Source organism: Camelus ferus, chromosome 9, assembly GCF_009834535.1.
Source record: "Camelus ferus isolate YT-003-E chromosome 9, BCGSAC_Cfer_1.0, whole genome shotgun sequence".
NCBI lineage: Eukaryota > Metazoa > Chordata > Mammalia > Artiodactyla > Camelidae > Camelus > Camelus ferus.
The window spans coordinates 15,359,987-15,374,255 of record NC_045704.1 but is presented as its reverse complement, the minus strand read 5'-3'; the positions used below and the strand labels follow the sequence as shown (position 1 = coordinate 15,374,255).

Below are 14,269 nucleotides of genomic sequence, written 5' to 3'. Positions count from 1 at the left end.
TCCCTCTAATTGGAATACCTTTTCCACTCTTCCATTTCTTTTACAAGCTATCTCAGGAGCTCTGCCAGTCCTTTGGGCTCCTTCATCTGTGTCTCCTGTGGAGTATGAGCCCCAGGAAAGCAGATCTGGGGCCACTTGGTCACCTCTGTGTCCCCAGCACAGGGCTGGGCAGACAGGAGGCACTTCAATAGTTGTTTGCTGGCCAGATGAATAAAAAAATGAACAGATGGAAGAGACTATGCTGGGCAACATCTGTGTTCCCAGCCAAGTGCCGCAGTCCTGATTTAGAAGCCATGTCAACAAATGAAGTGAAGAAATGAGTGATCCTGCTGGAATGCCCTGGGGAAATTTTATTTAGAGCAGCTGTCTTCCTCTTCTACCCCTGTCCTCTAGGGGCAGAAAACAAACCAACAGTGAAAAAACAAAACTATGTTTAAGGGAAAACCTGCTATCTACCTGCTTGAGGAAGGGGGCTATGGAGCTTCAGTCATCCTGGTCCTCGTCCTCATCTTCATCCTCATCCTCCTCCTCTTCCTCCGAGGCTGCCAACACTTGCTCTTGGGCAGCCTTGAGGGCCTGCTCCTCCTCCACTGTAGGGTCACTCATCTCCATGATCTCTGGGCCGCTGGGGTACTCTTGCTGAATAGGGGCTGGCAGGGGCGGGTTGAAGTTCTCAGGACTGTACTTGTGGCCCCAGCCGATGTAGATGTTCTCAAACTTCCTGGAGGGGCAGAGAGATGCTGGAAAATCCTCCCCCAAAGACCCCAGCCTAGACTTTTTTTAAAGGTGGGCCCCAGCATGGGCATAGCATGACTGCAAAGTTGGGGGTGGTAGAGTGAAATGTGCCCACCAGGTTTCTCTATTCATTTGTTTTTTCAATATCTGCCGAGCATCTGCTAAGGGCAAGGTCGCGTCTAGAGCTGCACTGACAGCACATGGAGCTGTAGAGCTCTTGAAATCTGGCTAGCGAGATTGGAGAACTCAACTTCTGATTTTATTCAGTTTTCAAATTTCACTTGTGATTTCTTCTTTGACCCATTGATTATTTAGGAGTATGTTGTTTAATTTTTACATACCTGGGAATTTCCAAAATTTCCTTGTTATTATTGGTTTCTAATTTCATTCCAGTGTGGTCAGAGAAGATATTTTGTATGAGCAATCCTTAAAAATTGATTGAGACTCATTTTATGGCTGAGCATTCGGGCTGTCCTGGAGATACTCCATGTGCTCTTGAAAAGAATGTGTTGGATGGAACGGATTTTATTTAATTTTAATTAATTTAAACAATAAAACTGATACTTCACTTATTGGAAAACATCTAAGTATCTCTGAATACATGGACAACCTGAATACATGAATCTACTTTTTCAACTGTAAATGTTGTAAAATCTGAATACAAGTCAAGCATTTCTGATGAAAATTTAGCACCCAAATTGAGATGTGCTATAAGTGTAAAATAAACTTCACCCCAGATTCCAAAGACTCATGAAAAAGAAAAGTAAATTAGCTTGTTAATAATTTTTACATTATTGTTTTCCTGAGAATATTTAGGATAGTTGGGGTTAAATAAAATATATTATTAAATGAATTTTGCCTGTTTAATTTTATTTCTTGAATGTGGCTACTAGAAAATTTTAAATGACATATGTGGCTTGTATTTTATTTACATTGGCCAGCACTTGTCTAGAAGTAAGCACCTAGCAGTGAATAGATTAGACAAGAATTCCTGCCGTGGTGCCTACATTCTAGAGGAGAAAAGGACAGAATTGGTTGGGTCCTAGCCCCACCAACTGACCTCTCCCCGGAATTTTAAGGGGAGAAGGAAAGAGGCGTAAATGGGAGGAAAGGGAGGGGACTGAGAGACAGGGAGAGTGGCAGAGCCAAGGGGAGAGAGAGAGAGAGAAGGATGGAGAGCCCACCATGGGGAGTAGTTTGGATCTGACCTTATTCTCCCAGCCTTGCTACTCCCTAGAGAATCGTTTCCCTCCAGGCCTTCCTTGGAGCCTTCAAACACACTGCTTCCTTGGAAGCCCCCGACCTCTGTCTGCCCTGGTTCCTGGGAGGTTGCACTTGCTAGGAAGGGAGAATCTTGGGCTCCAATCCAGACCAACCCGACTGGAATCTGTGCTTTAACCAGACCCCCCGGTGAGTCCTACTCACTCACAGTTTGGGAAGTTCTGGCCTAGAATGTCCTTCTGCCTAGTTACTTCTCCCCATTTATTTATTTTTATTTTATTTTGTTTATTTTTAAATTGAAGTATAGTTGATTTACAATGTTGTGTTAGTTTCAGGTGCACAGCATAGTGATTTAGTTATATATATATATATATATATATATATATATATATATATATATATATATAGTCTTTTTCATATTCTCTTTCATTATAGGTTATTACAAGCTATTGAAGATAGTTCCCTGTGCCAGACAGTAAAACCCCAGTTACTTCTTTCTTTCCCCAAAGATTTCAGTTCAAGGCTGTTTTTCCCAGGAATCCTTCCTCCATCCCCTTAAGATCTGACTGTGGCCAGAAGAAGGGCGTTGGCAAAAGCAAGCATGCCTCTCCATGCTTCTGGAGGTTAAAAAAACAATTGCCAAGAATATGGTTAAATTATCAAGATGATGTGAAATCCCACCCTGGCTGTGAATTGTAGTAGGGAACACAGTGCAAAGTGTGAGCGGAAAGGAAAAGCTATGAACAGCTGTCATGCCATCTGGCGGACAGAGCTGGTAAGTGCATGCCCCACTGCAGCAGGCTGCGCTCTCCGGTGGCTAGGCAGACAGGCTGGGAGGTGCCTGGTGGGAGGCTGAGGGACTTGTTTGGAGTTTGGAGCTGAGGGTGGGAGGATGTGGGCGTGACTTTGGCCTGCCAATCTTTTGAGAACAACTGGTGGAAGATCCTGGTGGGGAAGATTTCTGCCCGCAGAAGACTCTTCAAATTGGAAGAAATGTCCAGGGGAAGGAGTCAGCTTCCCCAGAGATAAGACTCTGCCCTGTCAGGACCACCCAAAAGGGGACATCTCAGTCCTGTCTGGCTCCATGACTCATATAGCAGGAAAGCCTGGGCCTAGGGATCATATAGCCAAGTTTGAATCCTGCACATGCTGTGTGTCCCTGAGTCAGTTCCTTCCCCTTTCTGATCCTCCATTCTTTCATCCAAGGGTCTCACACACTTTTTTTAAAATAGTTTTTTTGGGGGGAAAGGGGGGAGGTAATTAGGTTTGTTTATTTAATGGAGGTGCTGGGGATTGCACCCAGGACCTGGAGCATGCTAAGCATGAGCTTTACCACTGAGTTCTACCGTCCCCTTCAAGGGGCTCACACACTCTTGGTCTGGGATTTCTCATTTTAGCCCTAATGGAACCCCTGGGAGCTGAGTGAGGAGTTCAGGCCCTGGGGGCTTCGCCAAGGGAGTCGTCCCAATCTCTGCCCACCCAGGTGAGTTGCTCCACCCATTCTGTCCCTGATGAAGTTGTGGGGGTGCCCTCTGCTGGGAGGAACTAGGAGAAGACCTACTTGCCACTGGCGTAGGCACAGGCCCCTGGCCAGAGGTTGGAGCGCACGACGGCCACGGAGTACTGGGGGCTGAGGCTGCAGGACAGGCGGGCGGTCCAGGGTGACATGTGCATGATTTCTGTCGGGGAGCAGAGAGCACCAGGGAGGTCAGAGGCTAGGCAAGGTGGAGACACTTACCTCCTTTGCAGGGTGACAGTGAACCCTGAGGCCCCCTGACAGGGGAGCTACTGGGATTCTCCTTCTAGGTTGGCCATAGGTTTGAACCAGGCATCACAGGGCAGAGCATAGGCTCTGGGCTTGTGGAAATCTGGGTCCATATCCAGATTCCATGCACTCGCCCACTCTCAGCCTCTCCCTCTTCCTTCCTCCAGGTGCCTGAGGTCCCAGTCTCAGGAAATTCCTGTCCAGTCTTCTAAAACCCAGCTCAAGTCCTGCTTCCCCTGAGGAGGCCTCCCTAGCCATCTCTCTCTCTCTCCCCAAGCCCATATGGGACTCAAAAGACCATATCACACCATCTGGGCCATTGCCACCTGCCAGACACAGTTTATAAGATCGGCACATCCTGTAGCCCCACGGGATGCCCATTTTATAGATGAGAATATAACTGAGGCTCAGAGAGGTGCCCCTCTCCCCGCCTTGCCACAGTCTTGCTGCCCCTCCCTTTCTCCCAGCCTCCACCAGAGCTGGCGGTGTGTGAGGTGAGGACAGTTACCTGCATCTTCAGAGAGTGGCGTCAGCAGCGGGGGCCCGACCTCCTGCTCCACCTCCTCCATTCCCTCATCTGCCTTCTCTTCCTCCTCCCCCAGCTCCTCCTCCTCCTCTGTCTTCTGCAATGGGTTCACCCAAGTGCAGCGGCCCTAGAAATGGGGAGGAGGTCAGGTGGCACCCCTGGGGAGGGCAGAGCCTGGCCTGCACCCTGGGAGGAGGTAAAGGGCCAGGCAGGACACTGTGGACTGGTTCTGTTCTCAGGGACCCAGGTGCGGGTAGAAGTACAGGTGGAGGTAGGTAGGGGGAAGATGGGCTGTTACAGTAAGATGGGGACTCCTGTCTCTGGCTGGCTCTTGGCCTCCATGTGTGCATCCATTCACTCATTCAGTCAGTCATTAATTGTATATTTGAGGAGCACCTACTATACACAGGCACTACTCTAGGTGCTGGGGAGATATCCTTGAGAAAAGAGACCCCCCACATTGCTGCCCTGGTGGAGCCCATATGATCCTCTGTTTGCTCATCTGTGAAATGGGTGTATCATGGATGCCTCTGACATCGCATTGTTGTTGGGTTGCCTGAGGTCCTGAAGAGCCGATAAATGTTTGTTGAATGAATGAATGAGCCTAAGGGCACAGCATATAGCAGACTTCAGTTTCAGCAACTGTGAAATGGGAATGATTGTTGTACCAATCTCAAAAGGAGTTATTTGGTTTCAGTAAAGCATTGTGAAGTCAATCAATGTTTACTGAGTGAATGAATGAATGAATAAAAAATTCCACAGCAGGTGCTTCCTGGAATAAATAAATAAATGTATGTAAAGTTCAGACACACTAGCCACTCGATAAATGCAGGTCTGCAATCTCTCACGCACAATTTCAAAATCTGAAAAGCTTTGAAAACCAAAAGTTTTTCCATAAGTCATTTGGCAACAACCCTGGCCCAACTGATGAGAGGCTAGTCAGTTTTGCTGCAGGAATAATGATGCCTTTGAACCCGGGCTGTAGCCCCAGCCCCTGCTTGAGGTGCTGCATAACATATGGCATATGCACTGTGTCACCTTTTTAGGATCTGAAAAATTCAGAATTCCAGGATGCATCTGGCCCCAAAGATTTCTAACAGGGGATTGTCAACCAGTATCTGTTGAATGAATGATGGAATGGATGCCTAGCAGTGAGCAGGTGTTTAATATCATTATTTTGGGGTCACACCTGGTTCTACAACCAGTGGGGAGGCTGGAGTCCGGTGCTCACCTGCGGCAGGATGTGCTGCGTGTGGTGCACCCAGTTGGCCATGGAGTCCACCAGCTCGAGAACCGGGATTCCGTCAAAGTCTGGGTTCTCCTCATACGAGTCTCGCCCAGCACCGCCTTCCTCTTCCTCGTCGCCCTCCTCCTCGCCAAACTGGTAGAAGCCGAGGGGGCTGATTTGTGTGGCGGCCGAGATGCGGGCGATCTGGGCGCGCAGGTAGTTGGCCTCATTGCCTGGGAAGGGTGGGTAGCTGATGACCGGGGCATCCAGGTAGCCCGTGAAGAACTTCTTGATCTTGCGGGCCTGCACGATCTGGATAGGCGTGACGTGGGGCAATCGCGCCCAAGGCTGGCCCGGCTCATTGCACACAAAATACAGGTACTTGTTGGCGCCGGAGCGGCTCTCTTCCTTGGGGATGGCAGGTGGCGGCTTCCACGTGGGCTTGGGGATGACGTCGGGGATCTTCTCCTCCTCCTCGCCCTCCTCCTCGCCGTGTGTCTCCATGACGTCGCCGCCCTCCATCATCTCCTCCATCTCCTCCTCCTCCCCCTCCTCCTCCCCCTCCCGAAATTCCACCTCGGCCACCAGGTAGCTGCGACTGAGCCCCAGGATCTTGCCCCAGAATCGGCAGGTAAGGATGGGCTGCTGCTCCACTAGCTGCTTCAGGGCCATGAAGATGCGGAAACTCTCGTCTGAGCCCAGGCCCACACCAGCCTGTTCGAAGTAGAAAGCCTTCTCCATGATGTTGGGCACTGCTGTCTCAGCCTGCAGAGGGCGGGGTGGAGGGCACGGGGGAGGAAGGCTGAAGCCCTGCTCCGCAGCCTGACTCAGTTCTAGAGTCCAGAGAGTTCAACTGCTCTGTAACCCATTTCTGGCCAGTGAGATGTAGGGGTAAGTGTGTAAAGGAACAATGACGTTTAAATTGTACCAGTTGATGTAGGAGGTTTGGTGGCAAGCGCACTGAGGTTTTTCCTATGTACTGTATTCTCATTTTTTTTTTAAAGCTCCCTTTGTGAACACAGTGTTAACGGGAACAATTACTGCATCTTTTCCCTAGGCCTGCTGGACTGCTTTGGGCTTCACAAGAGTTTGAAGTCCCTCTCCACCGGAAGGTATGCTTTGCACCCCACCCCCACCACTTTCATATCGCTTGCTCTGACCACTTGAAGGCAGAAGCTGGAAGAACCCGTGTGGGGGTTGCTATGCCCTCTTTCTCCTGCTCTGCAGCGGGGGGAGCCTGGGTCACAGTGGCACCTCTGTCATCCTCCATCTCAAGTGACTGATGAGCCAAGCCCTCTTGCCAAGCCTGGATGGGCCAGTGGTGTGAGCGAGAAATAAGCTGTGTGGCATTAAGCCACTGAGATGGCTGGGCTGTTTGTGATCTCAGCTCGACAGGATCCACCCTGACAAATACGATACAGGAGGAGAATCGTAATTTTTACAAGTGATCCTGGCAGTTTCTCTCAACCTTAAACACAATGCCAAAGCTTGTTTGCCTCATTGATGTTGCCACCAGCAACCGAGGGGGCAAGAGTCAAAACTTAATCCCAAGACTTCTCCTGGCAGCCAGGAAGGAAGATAAGAGACAGATCATAGGAAACCCTCTCTAGGGTGTGTGCCTGGCTCATAGTCGATGGACATCACCCTCTTTCTGGGAAAGTCCCTCCATCGACGGCAATGGCATGGCCTGACCAGCCATGTTTAAATGACATCACCCTACCCTTCCAGCCACTGTTGATTGGAGCAGGTGGGGACAACTGTCCCAAAATGGCAGATCAGACTCTGCTTCTCTCCCTCTGCAATTTGGAACTAGGTGGAGAGAGAGTACAGCCGTCATCACCCTGCCTAGCAATTACTTCTTTGGTATGGCTGGGTTTGAACCGAGGCTGGTCTGGCTCCAGAGGCCATATTCTTAGCCTCCACTCTATAACTCCTCTGTGAATGGCAGCCAGAATCTTCCTTCCCCTTTCTGCCAGCTTCCAGGAAGATCCTATCTGTGATCTGGGAGAAAAGATTTCCCGGTGGCAACTGGAAGGAATTTAAAAAGAAAATAATTCAGCAGCTGTGGGGTGGCTGTATACTGTGTGGTGGAGGAGGTAGGGGAGGAGAGAGAAGCAGAGGTGAAATATGGGCACCTGAATGCCAGGTTGGCCTGGGGATCAGCTACATTTATTCCTGCCCTTAGGTTCAGTGCAATCAGTCATTGGCAGCCCACTGAGCTGGCACTATCCTCAACCCCCTTCTCCACTGGTTGCCTTCCCCAGGCTGGAGAAGCTCCACAGTCACTTTCCTTGCAGCCAGGAGTGGTCACATGACCCAATCTGGCCAATAAGATACAAGCAGAGGTTTTCTGAGAGGCTCCAGGAAAACTTTGGCATTCTTGATTTTAAAAAAAAAAGGGACACATAGGGAAGAGCTCCCCCCTCCATTTTGGGGGTGCTGGTGTGGGGATATGATATCTGAGGCTTCAGCAGCCATTTTACAAGCATAAAGTGACAAATTCAAAGACCAAAAGTCAACATGATGAAGGCAGAACAGAGGAGACGGAAGAGCCAGGATTCTTCATGATCTCACAAAGATCCTGCTGCAACTCTACCCACTCTTGGCAAAGCTGAAGTAATGATGTGTTTTGCTGAACTGCTTGGGCCATTTTAATCAAGCACTTGCAGCCAAAACTGAGCCTTACTGACTCTGACTGTATTGGCCAAAGATGGGATTTATGCCCAAGCTTCTGTGATGCTGAAAACTGCTTTCTTGGTTTGGGTGGGTGGGGGGTAGTGAGAGGGTGGGGAGTGTGGGAAGAAGACAGCCTTCAGTGCCCCTTCACTGGGGATCCACCTTGTCAGCCCTGGAGTGCTTGCACCTATTAGGTGTGAGAAAGACTTCTGTCTTGTCTAAGCTACTTGTCTTCATTTCTTTGACATCTACTTCCTGTCTTAAAGTGTGTCAAACAAGAACAGTAAGGTGTTAGTTTTTGGAATATGACACAGTAACACTAAAGTTAGTTTAAAACTAAATGTGGGGGTGGTACAGCTCAGTGGTAGAGCACATGCTTAACATGCACGAGATCCTGGGTTCAATCCCCAGTACCTCCACACACAAAAAATGTAATAATAATTAATAAATAAAACAATTACCCCCCCCAAAAAACTGTAAATGTGAGAATAGTCAGGAACTTTCCAAAACAGATGTGCAGTGATGGGGAACCTTATGCTGTAACAGCCAAACCCGCTATGCAGAGGTTGTACACAGCAAACACAAGAGTCCTAATGCAGACAGCCATCTACAGAGCAAGGCACAAAATAGAGAACCCAGAAATGAACCTGAGTCAGTACAGGGGTAAATAAATGGTAGAGGTGACATTTTCAAAGAGGGGAAAGAATGAGTTTTTCTACAAATGTTGTTGGGGATCATGGAAGAAGTAGACATTCTTTCCATTTGGAAGAAATAGAAAATGAGAGAAATGAGAGCCCTTCCTCCATTAAGACAGAAAAGTAAATACAAAACGCTGAATCACGGATTTGAATCTCTTCCTAGAAACAAGCATAGGCCACAAACGCCCACAATTTTGCCCTTCTACAGACCGCATATTAAAAACTCCACCTCCAATTTCTAAGGGGGTGGGGCCTCCAGGGGCTAAATATTTGAAGAGGGCGGTGTCTCCCTTAGGATTGAATTTCAAGGGGGCGGGGCGTCGACAGTTGAGGGGTTCTAAGGGGGTGGAGCCTCTAGAGGCAAAGCGTTCTAAGGAGGCGGGGCCGTCAGGGGCTTGCGTTAGGTGGAGGTGCGTGCGACCTGGAGGTGTCGCAGAGGAAAGGTGCAGTTCTAAGGGGGTGGGAACTTCCGAGGAGAAATTGCTGATCTGAAATTTAAAACCGTATTCTCAGGTAAAACTGTTCTTTGTTATAATGTGACTTGGATTCCCACCTGCACTCTGCTCACTGAAGTGCTCATTCCTTGGTCAAACTGTCGTTCCGGTTTCTCCCACTATCCCACCCCACTGTCGTCAGAATCCTAGAATTTCAGAAACATAAGATACGAGCCCAGACCAACAGCATCCGCAGAGATGGCCGAGGTTTTAGACCAGGCTTTGGAAGACATAGTCCTGCCTTCCTAATCCTGTCTCTTTTCTAGCTTCGAGCCCTCTAAGTCCTTCTGTCACAAATAGAAATAATAAATGGCACTTGCCTTACAAGGTTGTTTCAGGGATGAAACAGACCACACTCCTAAAGCTCTTAGCAGGGGGCCTAGGAGGTATCAGAATGATCATAAACAGAGTTCTCAACAAATGTTTCTTGAACGAGTGAAAGAACACTTCACCCAAATTTTAAGCAGTCATCCAGTGCTGGAAACAGAATCGTGGAATGAAATATTCATAGTGGAATGTTAATGAGTCAGGTCTCAGCTTGCAAAAGGGGAAAGTGAGTTGGGGGGTAGGGGGCAAATTCAGTGTTGAGAGACGCCAGGAGGTAGTGGGTTTCACAGAAAACATCTGTAAAGCAGTTTTTTTTGCAGAAGGGAGGAGTAAGACGTGGTAGGAGAAACCAGGCTCCATCTCCCTGTGGTGCTGGAGTCCACTTTCTACAAAGCAGAACTGACCAACTTTTTCTTTGCATCAAGCCCTCCCATGGCACTCCAGTGGCCTCAGAAAAAAGCCCAAGCCCCTTAGCCTGGCGTTCAAAGCTCTCTGTGACCTGGTCCCTGGCCCCTCCTCCCCCACAAAATTGAAATCACATGTTTCAGGGTGATGCTGTGCAGTCCCTCACCTCCAGGCATTAGCACGGGCTGCCTGAGCCTGGGTCACTGCTCTCCCCACCGCGTACCCCTCCCCACTGATTCACTCACCACCTCCTCCTCCATCTCCTGTTCGCCCTCGCCGCCTCCGCTCCCGCCAAACAGCGCCTTCTGCCTCTCAGCCATCTCATAGATGGGCTGCATCTCCGGGTCGTCCCGAAGTGTGTCCAACTTGGGGTGGAACCACTCCCATTGCGTGGTGCGGTTCAGTGACTCCAGGAGGAACAAGGGGTTCTCTGGCCGCTGGTTCAGGATCTTGGTCAGCAGGTTCACCAGGTGCTCATACCTGCCTCCCACAGAGGGGAGTGGGAGGTGGGGGGATCACTCACTCAGCTTACTGAGCTCGCTGCTGTGTGTCTGGCCCTTTGCCTGGTGCTGGGGACACAGTAGGGGAGAGAAAAGGTCCTTGCCCTAGTGGAGCTGACATTTTGGTGAGAGACACATATTAACCAAATGTGCAAAATATATAGTGTGCTGGGGGTGGTAATTTATTTGAAGACAAATAAAGCAGGGAATGGGGACTGGGAATGCCAGAGATAGGAGATGGTTTGCAGTTTTAAATAGGGAGGCCTGGGACAGCTTCACTGAGATGACTTTTAAGCTGAGATTTGAATGCTCTCATTCAATGAGGGGGCAAACCACGCAAATATTGGAGGGAAGAGTGTTTCAGTCAGAGGGAAAAGCAGATGCATAGGCCCTGAGACATTCTATGAGTCTAACATAATCTTGATACCAAAACTCAAGGAAACTAGGAGAAAGGGACATTCTATGCCAATCTCATTTAGAAATGTAGATGCTGAAATCCTAAGCAAAATATTAGCAAATGGCATCCAGCATTCTCAAAAGGACAACACACCATGATTAAATTGGCTAACAGCAGGAATACCAAGACTGGACTGATATTAGAAAAATAGGAAAAAAATTTAATTCATCACATTAACACGGTAGATGAGGTATGTAAGATCACTTCAACAGGTGCAGAGAAACTGATAACATTCAACACCCTTTCATGCTCTTTAAAAACCTAGCAAACTAGGAATAGAAGGTAACTTTTCATAATCTCAATAAAGGGTAGCCACAAGTAACCTGCAGCACACACCAAACACAATGGTGAAAAGACGGAATATTTCCCCTATGAGACTGGGAATGAAGATGCCTTCTTTCACCACTGAGTTATAATATTGCAGTGAAGTTCCCAGCCAATGCAATCTGACATGAAAAAGAAAGAAATGGTAAAAGGATTAGGAAGAAAGAAGCAAAACTACCATGGTTTGCAGATGATGTATTTGAGAATGGAGTGTGAGGCCTTGAGCTGAGGGTGTGCCTGGCATATTGGAGGAGCACTGAGGAGGTTAGTGTGGCTGGAGTAGAGGGAGGGAGACAGGTTGTGGGAGGAAAAGAGGCAAGAGTGATAACAGTATTGTAGTGGCTTCCATTGACCTGAGTCAGGTATGCTGAGCACTTGAGAGCATGTTGATTTCTCACCACCATCATACATCTGAGGAACAATTATGATCCCCACTCTCCAGATGAGGAAACTGAGGCTTAGAAAAGTTGAGCTCATGAGGTCAGACAGGGTAGCACGGCCAGGATTTAAAGCCAGGTTGGCTTGATTTCAAAGTGTGTATGTCTAACTCTCTCCAGTGTGCAAACCCTTTGGCAGCAGTCTTGGGTGTGGCGGGGTTGGGGAGCCAACATTGAATTGGGAAGGATCAGAAGTGAGAGTACAGGGCTTTTCAATGAGGGACCTTGAAGTTCCTGAAGGCTGGGTTTTATAGGGGAAGAGCTGGAGGTTAATTCTGACTACATTCTAGGATCTGAAGGAGGAGCTGACTAGAGATGAAGTTTGAAAGCAAGAAGGGACTGAATTATATAGGGCCTTGAAGCTGTTATGAGGAGCATGAACCTTATCCTGAGGGCATTGGTGAGCCATGGCAAGCTCTGAGCATAGGAGGGATAGGGGTCAGCTTTATGCTTTAGCAAGACCTCTTACTTCTCCAACCTCATCTTCCCTCACTCTCCTTCCTCCCTTGGTTCCAGTCATACCAGCCTCCTTCCTGTTCCTCAAACACAGCAAGCTTCAAAGCCTTTAAGCTCACAGTGTCCTATATCTAGACCCCTCTTCCTCCAGTTACCTTCAGGGTGCTCTCTCTCACCTCCTTCAGGTCCCTGATCAAATGTCACTTCCTCAGAGAGGCCTTCCCTGATCTCACACTACTTAACATGTGCTCCCTATCCCCCCCTTACTCTGCCTTAGCTCACCTTAGCTCTTATCATCACTTTATCATCTATTATACTTATTATCCATTAAAGTGTCAGCTTCTTGAGGATGTGATGGGGGGCTGAAAGGTGTGTTATGACTGCAGCTGAGTGGCCCTGGCAAGTGCCTTCCCCAGGCAGGAAACTTGTGGATAACAGGGCCTCAGAAGCCAAGTCACTTGTGCTGAAATCCTGGCTCTGACACATCCTAGCTGTGTTAATTTGAACATGGGACCAATTTCTCTGTGTCTCAGTTTCCTCCCCTATAAAATAGGAACAGGTGGTCCTATTCTCATCGCAGCTATGAGAACCAGATGTGCATACATGAAGTGCTGGCACATCTGGCAAGTAAACACTAGCTGCTGCTGTTTATCCCCTGACTTGACTCCTAGTCCGAGTTAGATGCCCCCCAAGTAGCCACTGGTTATCAATGAGGAGTAATCCCTTGTCTGACTGAGGAGACCCCAGACCTGAGGTACGGCCTTGGCTGGGGTCTCCCCTACCTGGGTCCCGCCCCTCCCCACTCCTGGGCTCCCCTCTCACAGGCTGAGGTCGCAGTTGACGCTGGTCTGCAGGAGGTAGGCCTTGGCGTTCTGCACAGCCAGCTCCCGAGGTTCTGGCTCCGGCATCTCCATGCTGAAAGGCATGAAGCCTAGCTCGGAGGGCGAGAACTGGAGGGCAGGATCATCCCTCAAGTAGGGCCCATGCTCTGCGCTCTGGCCGAACTGCAGGTCTCTCTGGTACATGGTGAACTGGCCCAAGAGGTTGGCCCCGGGCTCCTGGTAGGCAGCCTCCAGCTGCTGGAATAGGTTGCCTTCACCCTGCTGTAGCTGCTGCAGCATGAGGCTGGCATCGCGGGTGACCTGGAACCTGCCTTCGCTCAGATAAGGTTGGGGCTGTATCTCTGAGGGAAAGCCCGTATTCAGGGAAGAGTACTCTATGCCACCCAACTGGGCTTCTTCAGCCTGTAACATCAAGTTCTCATTTTGGGTCAGGCTGGCCCTTTGGGACCAGCCTCGGAGGTTGGTCTGGCTCGACACGACCTCCTGACTGCTGCGCGGGATCTGGGCGTCAGGGGGTGTTTGCTGCACCTCGTAGGGAACCGTGGGCTGGGGTCGAGGCTGTTCCTGACTGCGCCACCGCTCAGAGAGCTGGGAATTCCTACGGCTGGAGGTCGGCTGAGAAGGGGAGTCAGGGTTGGGCGGTGGGTCCCCCATAGTTCAGAAGGGATCACAGACTTCTAGGAGGAAGGCTTGCAGATAGGCAGGCCAGACCAGTCGCCCGTTTCGCATCTATCCGCGCTGGTTTCTAAGGAGGGAAGGGGCGGGCCGTTACCAGGGGAGGGCGCGCGGGGATGCCGGGGCCAAGGAGCTGGTTTCCGCGCAGGCGCGGCCCGACGCTCGAGCGGCTTTCAGTCTTACGGGGGGCTCCCGGGTGCACCTACTGGCTACCGCAAAGCCCCACAGCTGACACGGAGGCACAGACGAGAGACTGCACCCATGCCCTAGACTAGCGGTTTTTGTTTTTATTTATTTTGAAGGCAAAGCCCTGCCCCGCCCTCCCTGAGCTCCCAGTCCCACTCCCCTTCCCCACCAAGCCCCGTCAGCTGTTCCCCTTGGTCTCAGGTTCCCCGGCTTCCTCCACGGTGGGGCTGGGGGTCTTTAGGGTGTCTTCTCCGGCAGGGGTGAGGGTCTGGGGGCTCCGCTCCTCCTTTGAAATCAATCCGCCCGCTGCCACTTCC

General features: G+C 49.8%; 2 protein-coding genes across 2 annotated transcripts in view; both read right to left on the bottom strand.

Annotated features, from left to right (window-relative positions):
- Positions 1-348: 348 nt before the first annotated feature.
- Positions 349-13,745, bottom strand: RSPH6A (radial spoke head 6 homolog A). Its single transcript, XM_006179432.2, has 6 exons — positions 13,072-13,745; positions 10,321-10,555; positions 5,479-6,240; positions 4,230-4,374; positions 3,518-3,635; positions 349-721 (listed from the first exon to the last, which is right to left on the bottom strand). Exons 1-6 carry the CDS (start codon positions 13,743-13,745, stop codon positions 484-486), a joined length of 2,172 nt encoding a protein of 723 aa, XP_006179494.1. The 3' UTR covers positions 349-483.
- Positions 13,746-14,028: 283 nt separating this feature from the next.
- SYMPK (symplekin) overlaps positions 14,029-14,269 on the bottom strand; it is a 34,136-nt gene continuing 33,895 nt past the window's right edge. Inside the window, 1 exon segment of the mRNA XM_032485751.1 lies at positions 14,029-14,268. Coding sequence (XP_032341642.1) covers positions 14,131-14,268 — 138 coding nt within the window. The 3' untranslated portion in view covers positions 14,029-14,130.

Coding starts and splice junctions, on each gene's coding strand:
- RSPH6A (XM_006179432.2), bottom strand. CDS start 13,745: ATGGGGGACCCACCGCCCAACCCTGACTCCCCTTCTCAGCCGACCTCC. Junction 6,241..10,320: donor AGGAGATGGAGGAGGAGGTG/GTGAGTGAATCA, acceptor CGCCCTCTGCAG/GCTGAGACAGCAGTGCCCAA. Junction 3,636..4,229: donor GCCACTCTCTGAAGATGCAG/GTAACTGTCCTC, acceptor GCTCCCCGACAG/AAATCATGCACATGTCACCC.